General features: G+C 41.9%; 2 protein-coding genes across 2 annotated transcripts in view; both read left to right on the top strand.

The window, feature by feature from the left end:
* Positions 1-312: 312 nt before the first annotated feature.
* LOC129851580 (structural maintenance of chromosomes protein 3-like) lies at positions 313-3,577 on the top strand (the record flags this gene model as incomplete). Its single annotated transcript, XM_055918190.1, has 4 exons — positions 313-534; positions 1,072-1,249; positions 2,100-2,206; positions 2,402-3,577. Coding segments are annotated over 4 exons (579 nt in total), but the record flags the coding sequence as incomplete, so codon positions are not given.
* Positions 3,578-13,210: 9,633 nt separating this feature from the next.
* The window catches only part of LOC129851579 (RNA-binding protein 20-like), a 53,719-nt gene continuing 50,908 nt past the window's right edge, over positions 13,211-16,021 (top strand). The window contains exon 1 of the mRNA XM_055918189.1: positions 13,211-13,758. Coding sequence (XP_055774164.1) covers positions 13,625-13,758 — 134 coding nt within the window. The 5' untranslated portion in view covers positions 13,211-13,624. The remainder of the gene's footprint in view (positions 13,759-16,021) is intronic.

The following is a 16,021-nucleotide window of genomic DNA, read 5'->3' as shown; positions in this document are numbered from 1 at the left end:
ACATTTACATTACATTTACATTACATTTAAGTCATTTAGCAGACGCTCTTATCCAGAGCGACTTACAAATTGGTGCATTCACCTAATGACATCCAGTGGAACAGCCACTTTACAATAGTGCATCTAAATCTTTTAGGGGGGGGGGGGGGCAGAAGGATTGCTTTATCCTAGGTATTCCTTGAAGAGGTGGGGTTTCAGGTGTCTCCGGAAGGTGGTGATTGACTCCGCTGTCCTGGCGTCGTGAGGGAGTTTGTTCCACCATTGGGGTGCCAGAGCAGCGAATATTCTCTGTTCCAAAGTGGCTAACCATATCATGACAAATTCCATCTTTCCTCTCCTCAGGTCTCTAAGAACTTCAGTGAGGTGTTCCAGAAGCTGGTTCCAGGGGGCAAGGCCACCCTGGTGATGAAAAAGGGTGACACGGAGGGGGGTCAGTCCCAGGACGAGGGGGAGGGGGGCACCGACAGCGAGAAGGGCTCAGGCTCTCAGAGCAGTGTGCCCTCTGTAGACCAGTTCACCGGAGTCGGCATCAGGGTAAGAGTGTTTGCCCCAAACATAAAGCTTTGTATTCAGGACAAAGTTAATTTCTTTGCCACATTTTTTTACAGTTTTACTTTGGTGCCTTATTGCAAACAGGATGCATGTTTTTTTTCTTACATGCTTCTTTTCACTCTGTCATTTAGATTAGTATTGTGGAGTAACTACAGTGTTGTTGATCCATCCTCAGTTTTCTCCTATCACAGCCATTAAACTCTGTAACTTTTTTAAAGTCACCATTGGCCTCATGGTTTCCTTCCTTGCCATAACAAAGGGGTTGAATACTTACTGACTCAAGACGTTTCAGCTTTTCATTTTCTATAAATTTTTAAAGCATAATTCCACTTTGGCGTTATGGGGTATTGTGTGTAGGCCAGTGATACAACATCTCAATTGATTCCATTTTAAATTCAGGCAGTAACACAACAAAATGTGGGGAAAGTCAAGGGGTATGAATTCTTTTTGAAGGCACTGTATGTGTATATCCTTTTCAATAATATTCCACATTTGTTTCTCTGGTCTTGCCCCGTCCAGGTGTCGTTCACGGGGAAGCAGGGGGAGATGAGGGAGATGCAGCAGCTCTCTGGAGGTCAGAAGTCCCTGGTGGCCCTGGCCCTCATCTTCGCCATCCAGAAGTGTGACCCCGCTCCTTTCTACCTGTTTGATGAGATCGACCAGGCCCTGGACGCACAGCACAGAAAGGCTGTCTCGGGTAATAACACCATTCGTATCAAATAAATATATTATATTTTTATAGCATATTTTATACAACACAACCACTCAGACTGCCTTCCTTGGATAAGAAGAGATGGAATAAGTGTTGAATTTACAGCTAGCCTTTCTGTCTTGATTTTCAATGGGTGGCAGGTAGCTTAGCAGTTAAGAGCGTTGGGCTAGTAACTGAAAGGTCACCGTTTCAAATCCCCGAGACAAATCGGTCGATGTGACCTGGAGCAAGCCACTTAACCCTAATTGCTCCTGTAAGTCGCTCTGGAGCGTCTGCTGAATGACAAATGTATCTGTTAAATACATTTTCTGACTTTAATAAGTCTGTTGAATTTACAGCTAGCCTTTCTGTTTTGATTTTCAATGTTCGGTCATCCACAACCCTTGCCTGGCTGCCCGAACTCCTTGCTCCGGCCAAACGCTATGCCCATGGACGTTAGTTTCTTCTTCACAATGAGTTTGGATCTGAGTACCTCCCCAACGATTTCAAGAACACAAACACATTCTGATTGGTCACAGAAACTGATGGGTTGGGCCAGAGCCTGAACACACATGGGCAAAGCAGCAATTTGAAAATTCTTCATTGGCTTTGATACTCTTGATTGGTTAGAAATGATCCAATCGCTGTTGACTTTGTTTTGTACAGCACCCATCATTTTGACGTCACCACAAACGGCTTAAATGATGGCAGTCTCAGACTGAAGTATATAGAGCAGTGGAAGAATTCAGTTTGAGTCGTCAGGCAACCACAATCCTTCAACATGCATGAAGAAATGTAAGCATTTTAACATATCTATAAATCTCTTATCCTTACCAGTGTGTAATGTGTGTTCCAGATATGATTGTAGAGCTGGCGGGCCATGCCCAGTTTATCACCACTACGTTCAGACCTGAGCTTCTGGAGTCAGCCGACAAGTTCTACGGAGTCAAGTTCAGAAACAAGGTGAAGTTCCTTCAAAGTTTATACGTTGGTCCACATCGGTATGAATGCGTGTGTACTGGTTACTCACTCACTGGCTAGTTTTAGACTAGTTTAACAACCTCTGGCTTTCAGAGACGTGAAAAGTATGTTTCATAAGATGGTTGTCTCATTGGAACTCAGACACAGGCATTGGTGACTCACTGTGTGTGTTTCCAGGTGAGTCACATTGACGTGATCTCTGCAGAGCAGGCGAAAGACTTTGTGGAGGACGACACTACCCATGGTTAAGAATAAACAACTCTTCATCATCTTCCTCATCCACCTCCGTAGTGCACTGCCTAACTCTGAGCCTTCAGTCCTCTCCACTCCGACAGAACTCAACCAGAACTCTATGGGCAGCCATTATTGGAATCTATTCTCATTCTAGCGTCAGAACTCCCAGGTCCATCGTCTAGCGCTCAGTAGCTCCACCACTGTTCCCTCCTCTATGACATCGTTATGACGACATCCATCATCTAGCGCTCAGTAGCTCCACCACTGTTCCCTCCTCTATGACATCGTTATGACGACATCCATCATCTAGCGCTCAGTAGCTCCACCACTGTTCCCTCCTCTATGACATCGTTATGACGACATCCATCATCTAGCGCTCAGTAGCTCCACCACTGTTCCCTCCTCTATGACATCGTTATGACGACATCCATCATCTAGAGCTCAGTAGCTCCACCACTGTTCCCTCCTCTATGACATCGTTATGACGACATCCATCATCTAGAGCTCAGTAGCTCCACCACTGTTCCCTCCTCTATGACATCGTTATGATGACATCATCGTCTTAGCGGCCGAGGAGGGAAAATACAAGTTCATTTAGTTTTTTTCTGGACTGTTTTTATTTTATTTTTAACAACGTTTTCAAGTGGTCATGTTGATGTTTGAGATGAGGGTTGAATTTCAGTGCTGGCGCAGCCTTTGACCTCATTGTATGTAATGGAAAATTGAGAACTTTTCAGATTCAAATGCATGTTATTTTTTTTATTTGAAACTGTTGGTCTGTGCTGATGTTGTGCTGATGATTTTTCATCATAAATTGGTTGGTCACTTTGAATCTCAAACTGTGAGGTAAAGTGAAAGACAGAAATAATAACCAGTTTGTCAGAATAATCTTCCATGTTTAAGATATGACATATTATTAACTTGTTGTAATGTCGTTACCAGAAAAATGGTTTGAAACATTCAGATTTTTTTTAAATTCTTTTTGTTAACGGCGTCTTGGCATTCCCTGTTGTAGGTCATTGTCTTGTAACCAGTTAGTTCTACACTGACTGCAGCATTTGAACTAGTTGTTCTCTCCCTGTTACTCTATTAGAAAACAATAAAAATCGTATAAGGACATTTCCTGAAGAGAAGTTGTGTGCATTTGTAGTGAAGTAAGTTGCAGTGTGACATGTGATCTGTATAGCATTATACCACTGGGTGGCGCTAGGTCACAACCTCTTCACCTGAACCATACATCTGTCTGGTAACGACATGGACCACGAATAAGATGAAGTTACACCACGAGGTGTAATGAGGGACCTATAATATACATAGTGAATGTCTAGAGGAGTGGCACAGAGAGTGATTTGAGATCATGACACTTGATATCACCAAATGAGCCTACTGGTGTTTCATACTGGAAGATGTAATATCAGACATGGGGATCATATCAGTGAAGAGGCTAGTTACCAGAAACCCAGTTGAACATTCAACGGCCACCATTGAAGGAATTTCAATCTGCCATGCGGGGCACCTAAAAATAAGAAAGAAAATAGATTTCTACCAATGAGCCTGACAGTATTTCTGAAGTTGGTTGATAGGATGATCTGAAACAGTATAGTGGTATGACTAGTCAGGAAGGTAATGAAACCCAGATTAACATCTGATCAATGGCACTAATTGAACCATTGAATGAATTTCCATCTGCCATGTGGGACACCCAGAAGGTAATTGTGATCCTCTCATCTCCTCACACTTTTTATTTTCTGTCTGATGAAATCCCCATGACCTAGCCTGGCCCAATGTCTGTTTGGGCTGTCTTGCCAGTTACGGTCTCTCTGGGACCAGGGTAACCCAGTGCCCTGTTAGTGAATGTGAAAAGGTGTGACCCCCCCAGACCGTGTGCCCACAGTCAGCCAGACATCTGGGATTGATAGTCATATGCTTAATGACCCTACTGACTGTGACTACAGTACACTGATTACTGACCTAACTGACCACCAGACTAGTCTGCCAACAGAACACCTCATACCCCTGTGCCCTGCCAGGCCCAAGCCATTAGCCAGGGAACAGGCAATACTCCATACTCTCACTGTCCCTAGTCAGCTGATCTGAACTCGGTTTTTCATCCAAATGTCAAGTAATTGCTGTCATGATCTGACATCTATCCAAGACTACCCAAGCAATGTTGCCTCTCTCGTCAGCTGAAATGAACTCAGACCCCCTCCTCTTCCTACCATCCATTCCCTCTGCCTTCTCCCTTTCGACTAAACAATATATCTATCATATTAAAATACAGTACTCTTTTCCTGCCCTCCACCCTCACCTCTACAGAACATATAAAATCAAGTTTCCAACATCCCCCCCACTTCCTCTCTTCCTCCCCTGCAGGTTAGTGTTTTTTGTCATGAATCTTGTTCTGGAGGCAGCTCTGCACGGTGGTCACTAGCTGGCACAGCCACAAAGTCATAACATCGGATTTTAAACCTAAGCTTAACCACATTGCTAACCCTAATTAATGCCTAAACCCAACCTTAAATGAAGACTTATATTTTTTTTATGCAATAAAGCCAATTTTGACTTTGCAGCTGGCCTATCTAAGGGGAAGACTCATGACAAATGTCAACCTGCTCCTCCCCTCCATACCCTCCCACTCATCTACCACTCATATCCTGTGGAATCAGAGCTACATATTCTGCCCCCTATTCCCTTTATTGCGCACTACTTTTGACCAGGGTCCGTAGGGCTCGGGTCTAAAGTAGTGCACTATATAGGGAATAAAGTGCCATTTGGGATGCACCCACAGTAATCAACAGATGATCCCAAGCCCATAATCAGGCCAGAGACATAAAGCGAGAGACTAACTTCAATAAACCACAACATAAATCTGTCCGGGATGTACAGCCATTCACAGCAACAAGTTAATTTGTTGTCCGACAGGTGCCGTTATACTGCTGGTACTGTACAAATCAGACCTGGGTTCAAATACTATTTGGAATATTTCAAATGCCCGATCTGGGCTTGTCAGGCGCAATTGAACCAATAGAATAGCTACAAAATAGCAAATCCCACCCATCTGGCACTCCAGGCATGTTAAAGATTTGAAATGTTTCTAATACTGTTTGAACCCAGGTCTGATTCTGTGGTGGTGGTGAGGGACCCGTTATTAACACTGGATGCCCTGTCCTTGCACTGCGGTGGTCTGGTCTGACAGGATCTGTACAGTGTCACACGTCCAATAAACATGTCATGGGGGAGAGGAGACGTCAGGGAGATGAGACAACAGTTGTTAGGCAGGCTACTAGATGAGAGTCATGTTCACAAGGGCACCTCATGTGCAACTCCAGGGTCATGTTCATTAGGGCAGGCAACAGAAAATGCTTTTTACGTTTTGTAATTGCAACAGAAAATGAGAATGAGCAGATAGCGATCCCTCTCTGTTAAGTCAGTTTAGTTCCGTTTGGTGCCTAATGAACCCAGGGCTATGGTTGTCTGAGTGGAACTGGGGCTGGACGACTGGGGTTGGGGCTGCCCTCCCCGTTGCCCTCGCAGGAGGCCAGTTTAGTGGTTCAGACACCATGGCGCCGGGGTCCCAATGGAGATGAGATGGATTTAACCTCTAATTCAATTACTGTAATATTATATCAGTAGCACTTTATTTGATGGGACTGGTATTAAACTAGTGTTTGTTCGGTAACTAAGTACCCAGAACTAAATGGTGTTGGTTTCAATGTAGCCCTTAGAGAGGGAGACATAAAATAAAGCTACAATAAATCAAACTACAGTTTAATAATGGTTCTTTAATACTTGTGTTGAGTGAATGTTGTTCGATTCATTTTTGCTGTAGTTGGAAATGTGGTAATATAATTTTAAATCATAGCCAATGACCTACAGTATGTCTATGGGAATACATAACATCCACAATTAGTAGTTTACAGCTGTTACCCTAGCCTGAACACACTAACCCTCAACTACAACCTAGCCCTAGCTTCATGTCCACATCCCGGGTCGACCCTAACCCTAGCCTCAACCTTAACTCTTTACTCAGCATCAAACGTCATTAGAATGTCCATGACATTTGTTTTGCTACTTCAATCTTTTGGTTAGCAACACTAGGCTTGTTTCATCCTGTGCTTTTACAATCCCAACACCTCGTGTTAACTAAGTGTTGGTGTGTGAGTGCTGTTCTATTCCATAAAACGTTCTCAAGTCTTTTTTCACAACCATTTAAAACAGTCCTCTTTGTACCTCTTCCTCAAACCTAAAACCCCACTAATATAACACAGGAGGCAGTGTATCTGAACCCAGTGCCATGCTCTGTCACTATGTAATTTTAGTTCTCCATAGAAAAAATGCATCTGCCATACCCGTGTGAACAATGGAATTTACGAGCTGTTGTCATCGGCGACGGCCGGTGCCTTCATTCCTTTTTTAAGCCTATTTTATGAGGTCAGGCGTTCTCCGCATAGATATGGAGGTAGCAACAGGGACCAACGAACAACGTCCTCTGTGGATTGGGGGGCCTGGGGCTCCAGGCATAAGCGACTTAGAGCCCCAGGCCCCAGTAGGGTTAGTGAGCATGAGAGGGAGAGAGAATGAAAGAGCAAGATAATGAGAGAACAGACAAGGCGAAATTGATACCTTCTTCTCACGCCATGGCCTTAGCCACAGCTGACCTGTGTGTGCGTGTGTGCGCGTGCGTGCGCGCGCATACGTCAAATACCGGCCGTCGAGTCCAAACACAGAGGGTTTAGCATAATCCTCGACTAACCGGTGCCGCCGCACATTGACTCTGTACCGGTACCCCCTGTATATAGCCTTGCTTGTGATTTTACTGCTGCTGTTTAAATTACTTGTTACTTTTATTTTCTACTTATTTATTTTTTCTTAACACTTGTTTTTTTACTTCTTAAAGCGTTGTTGGTTGAGGGCTTGTAAATCAGCATTTCACTGTAAGGTCTACACGGGTTGTATTCGGCGCATGTGACAAATAACATTTGATTTGGTAATGAGATAAAGGTAGCATATTCAAATGGTTTTCATTATAAAGATAAGCCTAGATAATGACTTCACACATCTGGTTAAATCCCCCGCAAAATCAACATACCCAACCCCTTCATGGGAATGCCCTGCTGCCGTGTTCTGGGGAATGGAATTCTCAGCTGTATCCTCCGTGAACGTTTCTGTTCTGGAAAACTGATCGCATGGAGAGGGAAGGGAGCTGCTCTTACCAAGCAGGCCTGGGTGGAATGTTATGGTTGTCTGTGTTTTGGTGAATTATTGTGACGAAGTGATGAGACTAAGCCATAGTCTGACAGGGACACACAGAGTTTTTCGTTTCACTTTCATTTATTGTTTGTCAAAAATGGTTCCAATCCACAGGTTCCTCCCACCTCTCCCTCTAATCTACTGTTAAAACCAAAAACACACGAGTTGGGAAAAAAAGACTGGAAAATGTGTTTATTTAATAAAGATGGGCAACTCTCAGTTTATTAAAAATGATTGGCATCTGTCAGTACTACGGCATATTTCCTGCCATTTTTTTTTATCGCTTTGGTGCAATTTTGTGTTACATTTTCACAACACTTAGTACAAAACTCAAAACACAATCAAAAAGACAGTTGCTTAGTAACTCTAAGCACATTTTCAATCGACTAAGTACAACACACAAAATCATACAGTCACTTTTTCACCAAACTTAATCAGTGTTTCATCTAAAATACATGTTTCACATTGCAATATATGTTCATATAAAGTAATTGCCTTTCGCAACGCCCACGTTACTTTTAATATGATTCTCTTCTCTTTTGTTGGAAGACATATTACTATTACTTAATCAAACTGCTCTTAAATGATGATCACTTCAATGTTTGGTAAACCTGTACATTTTACATGTCAATTGGTTTGTCTACTACAGATTCTGAGAACTACATAATGATTATGTATGTCTGTAAAGTAGAAACATAAAGCTTGTGATATACCGTGCATTCGGAAAGTATTCAGACATCTTGACCTTTTCCACATTTTGTTACGTTACGGCCTTATTCTAAAATGGATTAAATAAATAAAATCCTCATCAATCTACACACAATACCCCATAATGACAAAACGAGAACAGGTTTTTATAAATGTTAGCAAATTTATAACAAATAATAAACAGAAATAAGTTATTTACATACGTTTTCAGACCCTTTGCTATGAGACTCGAAATTGAGCTCAGGTGCATCCTGTTTCCATTGACCATCCTTGAGATGTTTCTACAACTTCATTGGAGTCCACCTGTGGTAAATTCAATTGATTGGACATGGCAAACTGATCCATCGGGGGAGAAGGGCCTTGGTCAGGGAGGTGACCAAGAACCTGATGGTCACTCTGACAGAGCTCTAGAGTTCCTCTGTGGAGATGGGAGAATCTTCCAGAAGGAAACCATCTCTGCAGCACTCCACCAATCAGGCCTTTATGGTAGAGTGGCCAGACTGAAGGCTTCGGGATAAGTCTCTGAATGTTCTTGAGTGGCCCAGCCAGAGCCCGGACTTGAACCCGAGCGAACATCTCTGGACAGACCTGAAAATATCTGTGCAGCAACGCTCCCCATCCAACCTGACAGAGATTGAGAGGATCTGCAGAGAAGAATGGGAGAAATACAGGTGTGTCAAGCTTGTAGCATCATACCCAAGAAGACTCGATGCTGGAATCGCTGCCAAAGGTGCTTCAACAAAGTGCTGAGTAAAGGGTCTCAATACTTATGTAAGTGTGATATTTCAGTGTTTTATTTTTTATAAATTAGCAAACATTTAAAAAAAAAATGTTGCTTTGTCATTATGGGGTATTGTGTGTAGATTGATGAGGGGAAAAAACAATTTAATACATTTTAGAATAAGGTTGCAACGTAACAAAATGTGGAAAAAGTCTGAATACATTCCGAAGGCAATTGTAACTCAAACGTACTACTATGATGATAACTATTATGATTTTACTTCACAGTCAATTTTTTACAAATCTGATATTGACAAGGTTATGCAACAAATAAAATAAAACTTTATTGGTCGCGCATTAACATGTTACAGCAGGTGCAGCAAAATAATTGTGTTTTCTAGCTCTACGGTGCAGTAATACAATATCAATTCAATACGCAAATAATCCAGAAAGTCCAAAACAAGAAAGAAATGCATCCCTTATACAGTAAACATGTATCCAAAAGGAAGTTTCTGGGGTCATTTTGATTGGTGGGGGTGGGGTCACACTGCTTTACAAAAAGTGCATTGGCCAATACAGTACTGTAATACTGTAATATATGCCATTTACGTAGCAGACACTTTGATATAAAGTGACAACAGTCCACACATTTTGGTATGTGACCCCAGTGGGAATCGAACCCACAACTCTAGTGCCATGCTCTTATGTACTGAGCCACGTACAGGACCACTACAAAACATGAGTACAGTACAATACTGTAAAATACAATACACAATTGCAATACAGGTAGAAGATGTATGTTTGCCATCCCCAAGAGCGTACCAACCTCCTTCAGGCCATGAAGCATGCAATGATTTCACTCCAGACATACAGTACCAGTCAAAAGTTTGGACAAACCTAATCATTCAAGGGTTTTTCTTTATTTTTTATATTTTCTTCATTGTAGAATAATAGTGAATATATCAAAACAACGAAATAACATATATGGAATACTGTAGTAAAAAAGTGTTAAACAAATCAACATATATTTAGATTCTTCAAAGTAGCCACTCTTTGCCTTGATGACAGCTTTGCACACTTTTGGCATTCTCTCAACCAGCTTCACCTGGAATTGAACTCTCAACCACTGAACATTCCAAAATTAAACTTTCGAACACTGAACGTCCTAAAATAGAATTCTCAAACACTGAATATTCTTTTTGAAAGTTTCATTACTCTATTCATCAAGGAACAAGTCAACAGTAAACATGTCGTCACCCACGAATGATGAGGGACCTATGTAACGAATTTCACGACTCTCGGTTGAACGGGGTGAGGGCCATGACTTTTCAAAGTTTTCATGTTCAATCTCTTGTTATAGCGCCACCATCATCGACAATCAGTGTAATTTCGTAAATGCCAGATTTCTATGGCAAGATGCACCATTCACTCAAGTTTCGTAAAAATTGGACCAATGGTGTCTGAGATACCGCGTGGAACGTACAGAGACAGATCCACAGTCCCCTCCCCGATTTCATCGCAGGGGACAAAAAGCACCTTTCTTCCTTCTGTCACAGGCTCAGTACAGTAGTAGTATCTCTCTCGCGGGCCAAAAATTCACGCGTGTGTGTGCTCACACGCTTGAGTATGTACATGCCTGCATGCTCCCCCAGAGTTACCGGGGGTTGTCAACAAGAAATCTATCAGCTTTGCCATCACTCATCAAAACAGATGATGTGTAGATGTAGAGTTGATGTCTCCTGTCCAGGACACTGGGACCTGAGCGGCCTGTACTCTCTACATTATCATGATTTATTTGTCCATCTAGTTAGAAGACATTTGTCTCCCTGTCCGTGGTTCTAGCACATTGGGGAGGCTGATCTGTCATCACACAGTCAAAAAGCGTTAGGGTTTGATTTAGAGACGTACATGTTTTCAGGGATACAGATGTTGTTACGAACATGACGCCGCTGAGTACACAATGGTTGAATCAACGTTGTCTCCACGTCTTTTCAATGAAATGACGTTCAATTGACGTCTGTGCCCAGTGGGAGATGACACATTTAACGAAGTGTTATACATGTGAAATTGTGAAGTCCATTATGTTCCATCAGTAGGGTTAGGTTACAACTGAATAATAGAAACAAGCTTTTCAGGGAGAAAAATATCCATTGATGAAACAGTGGTCACTACTAGTTTGAGACAGGTGATACATTAGACGGATAATGCGGAGTCATACATGTGAAATTGTCCGTTATGTTCCATTGGTAGGCCACTATTACATAAGGTGTGTTTTTATTCTGTCTGAATGATGTCGCTATAACATCAAGCCAGCCAGGATTATCAAAGAAAACTGTTGTGCTTTTATACTATATCTGGCAACCAGACGAGAGGAAATCCCAGTTTAGACAATCCTCTATTCTTGTCCTGTGGAAACAAGCCTAGGGTTGGTTGCCAGACATAATATTATGCCCCCCAATAACCGTTTCTTTAATCAACTCCTCTGTTTAACGTGCATTATTCCACAGTTTGCACTCACCACCATCCTGTCCCTTCAGGCAGTGATACCACAGTCTGCACCCACCACCACCCTGTCCCTTCAGGCAGTGATACCACATTCTGCACCCACCACCACCCTGTCCCTTCAGGCAGTGATACCACAGTCTGCACCCACCACCACCCTGTCCCTTCAGGCAGTGATACCACAGTCTGCACCCACCACCACCCTGTCCCTTCAGGCAGTGATACCACAGTCTGCACCCACCACCACCCTGTCCCTTCAGGCAGTGATACCACATTCTGCACTTTTAAGGACTTAAGGACACAGTCTGCACCTTTAAGGACTGTATTTTGTGTAAAGTAAGCAAGGGGAAGGGGCTGACACTCTCTCACTCCTTAGTCAGCCAGCACTATTCATCCTTTGGAAACCTGTAGAGAGGGTAGTAGCTGGCTCTTTAAGGGTGAAGTGAACTGGTAGAGAGGGTAGTAGCTGACTATTTAAGGGTGAAGTGAACTGGTAGAGAGGGTAGCAGCTGACTCTTTAAGGGTGAAGTGAACTGGTAGAGAGGGTAGTAGCTGGCTCTTTAAGGGTGAAGTGAACTGGTAGAGAGGGTAGTAGCTGACTATTTAAGGGTGAAGTGAACTGGTAGAGAGGGTAGCAGCTGACTCTTTAAGGGTGAAGTGAACTGGTAGAGAGGGTAGTAGCTGACTCTTTAAGGGTGAAGTGAACTGGTAGAGAGGGTAGTAGCTGACTCTTTAAGGGTGAAGTGAACTGGTAGAGAGGGTAGTAGCTGACTCTTTAGAGGTAAAGTGAACCGGTAGAGAGGGTAGTAGCTGACTCTTTAAGGGTGAAGTGAACTGGTAGAGAGGGTAGTAGCTGACTCTTTAAGGGTAAAGTGAACTGGTAGAGAGGGTAGTAGCTGACTCTTTAAGGGTGAAGTGAACTGGTAGAGAGGGTAGTAGCTGACTCTTTAAGGGTAAAGTGAACTGGTAGAGAGGGTAGTAGCTGACTCTTTAAGGGTGAAGTGAACTGGTAGAGAGGGTAGTAGCTGACTCTTTAGGGGTAAAGTGAACTGGTAGAGAGTGTAGTAGCTGACTCTTCCACTCAGTACTTTTCTTCCCCAGTAGTGATTTATGATTGAAAGGGGTCCCAGGACTTTTGGCTCAGGCACAGATGTGTAACCCCAGACAGACAGGCCACCACAAAATGTGAATAATCTGACACTGTGTCCTAGGGAATTAGGGACTGGGAGCAGCCCCTACACACACGCATGCACACGCCTGCATACACACACACTCACACATGCACACACATGTGTGTGCCTGCTTGCATGCGTGTGTGTGTCTGTGTATGTGTGTGTATGTGAGCATGAGGTGATAATCAACAGCGTGGCGTAAGGAGGACTCTTCCCCTGTTGTTACACACACCGTCCGAATATGATGCACACACTACCGCCACAGGGCCAGCAGGCAGGGACTCCCAATTTGGTCAAGAGCCTTTTAACTTACCACCCCCTCCCTCCCTATCCCTCCAAACCTCCCCACCTCTGTCGTTTCCTCAAACTCTTCATTCAACTGTGGTCGTTTACCTTTGAACACCCACCTCCCCTGGGGTTTTACTTTCTGTCACTGGGGAGAAGAGGAGGACGAGAGAAAGCAGAGAGAGAAGGAGAGAGAAAGCAGAGAGAGAGGAAGAGAGAGAGCTAAGGCCAGGGGCTTTGCTGACTGCCATTGTCGCTGTCTGTCAGGAGAAGCACTGGGGAGAAAGTGAGAGAGAGGGAAGAGAGAGGAAAAGTTCCTGCTGAGTTAAAGTAGTCCACAGGACCGCGCGTACAGTATTCAACAGCTTCCCTAGGCTATCGGTCGGCCATCGCAAGGGAGAGAGAGAGTTACACCAAAGGATTTTTTATTTATAGCCCCTCCAACGGCGACAGCCAGTAACAACTTTTCTGAGGGGTGTGTGTGGTTGGTTAGTGGAGATAAAGGACTAGTTAGTGATTTTGTTTGGCCATGCAACAGGCCTGGGATAAAGCTCTCTTTGAGGCTCACATCGAAGGTGTCAAGAACGGCGAAACTGGTGAAATGTCGGGGAAAAGCCAAGGAGGATATATGGGAGCCAAGACGTCCAACGAACACTTCCAGAGGTAAGGGAAATATTGCTGCAAATATATGCACATATACCGGTATGCTATGTGCCATAGACCGGCTATGTATGGGAAGACATATATGCCATGACTGTTATCCCAAAGGTGTGTATGAAAATGAATTAGTTCCAAGGGGGATTTAGGAGGAATATATCAATTAATAAATGTCTCCTTAGCCGCATTGAGGGAATTCCAACTTCCGAGGAATAGGGATGGAAAATACATTTGTTGAAGGGAGATTTGGCAGGCTGGTATTCATGCATATATCTTTCTCTAACTAGCTACGGATGATGGAATTCAAACTTCTGAACAATTGTCTCAAGGAATACTGTAGTCGGATGGTGGCAGTGTATATAGTGTATATACGTTTTGTAAAAGCTGTGGAAAGAGGAAAAAAACACTTCCCAAAGCTCCTCAATGTCATCCATGTGAGCAAGATGGATGAGGTGGAAGGGGTGGGCTCAATGGCCTACAGTGTTTCTGTACAATCATTTATTTCACTGTGGCTCACTAGTGTTCATTCTCCCATGGAGCGGAGTAGCACGGTCTCAAACAGAGTTTTACAGACAGTCTCACCATGGAAACAGTCAGGAAGAGAGGAAAAAGAGAAAACAGAGAATATTAGAACAAAGATCTTTTATAGAAGAGCTGTCTCACTCAGTCTCAAACACACACACACACACACACTGTATATGTTTATAACAGACAGTAAGGTCTCATATTGAAACACAAGCAGTACTGTGCTCAAAGTAAAGTAGGCAAGACGGACTAAAGGCAAAACTGAAAATAATTTTGTTGAAATTAAAATACATTTGCTAGTCATAGTTATATAGAACTTTAGTATGTTGAAGAATGTATTAGTCGTTTCTCATAATATTTGTGTTTCCTAAAACATTCCCTTTGTTTTGATGTTATTATACTTTAATTTGTTTGTTTTTTATTATTTCTACTTTAGAGAATATTAGCACAAAAATCAATTGGGTTCGACTGAAACCCGTGCTTATGTGAGTTGAGGAACTTTAGAAGTAAATGAAAGTATTAGATCTCCCTCTTAAATAATGAATACATCATTGTTTTTGTTAAGTAAATAAGCAATAAACAGCCCAAGAGATTCTACAGATGCCAGTAAATGAACGTGAGCTAAATACTAGACCTTTTATTAACAACTTGTAACAACCGTTATTTGAGACGTTGAATGGAGACCTTGTGATAACAACTTTATTGCTATTTATATAACTATAACGTTATGGAATATTCTGTTCTCAATATAGTATATAATAAATCTAATATATTAGTTTTTAAGAGAAATCACAAATACAATGTTTACCACTTTTGTTATAACCTTTAGCATCTCCTAGGCCAAATTAACTTGCCATTCAAACACATTACACAAGTTGTTGTAAATAGATATTTTATTTATTTCACTAGTTTAAAATACAACAATATTTATTATCGATAATGAAGAGATGAATTGAGTTTATTGAAGACTATCTCATTCCATGAAAAGTTAACTAAGAATTTCCTCTAATCCCCCTACAGTGTAGTTACATATCCACTTCATTTTATTATCATGTCCCATCGTATGCTTACATTGTCAGTGGAACAAATGTCATAGCAACAATAAATCGTTATTTGATATCAGATTCAACATATAACTTTGTAATCTTATGTGAAAAATTATATGTAATAAATAATCTTATTTGTACAATGTAATAGCCTTTGATGTCTTCTTCAAAAAGTACATTTGATACAATATCTACAGTAATGACACATACGGAATTTCCCAAACCATGATTATTTTCAGGTGTGTAAAGTTTACCAGCGTCAGTGTAATATAACTGATTATCAATCTTGGATTATGCAACCTTGCCCTTGATTTACATGTTGAAAAAAATTGTATTATCTTATTTGCTAATCATTGACATATTTTCCACTGATTAAATATAACTTTGTGAATGTATATTAAGAAAGCTGTAATTATTGACTGTATTAACATTTTATTCAACATAGGTGTGAATACTTATGCATGGGTAGTTTATACTGGATTTAGTCTGGTTTATGATAGATTATCAGTGTTAACTTCTCAATGTTGACTCTCATATAACATTGATTATCAGTGTTAACTTTTACAATAACAAAGTAAGCCTTTGTTTTGCTACTACTTGTAATCATAAAGTTGGCCCAACTGTTTACTGGCCTGAAGCCGCTGTACTGTCCATGTCTTTGTACACCTAGTGTACATGCAAAAGGGTACAAGCAGTAT

Source organism: Salvelinus fontinalis, chromosome 3 (assembly GCF_029448725.1).
Source record: "Salvelinus fontinalis isolate EN_2023a chromosome 3, ASM2944872v1, whole genome shotgun sequence".
Taxonomy (NCBI): domain Eukaryota; kingdom Metazoa; phylum Chordata; class Actinopteri; order Salmoniformes; family Salmonidae; genus Salvelinus; species Salvelinus fontinalis.
This window is presented reverse-complemented; position numbering and strand designations above follow the sequence as displayed.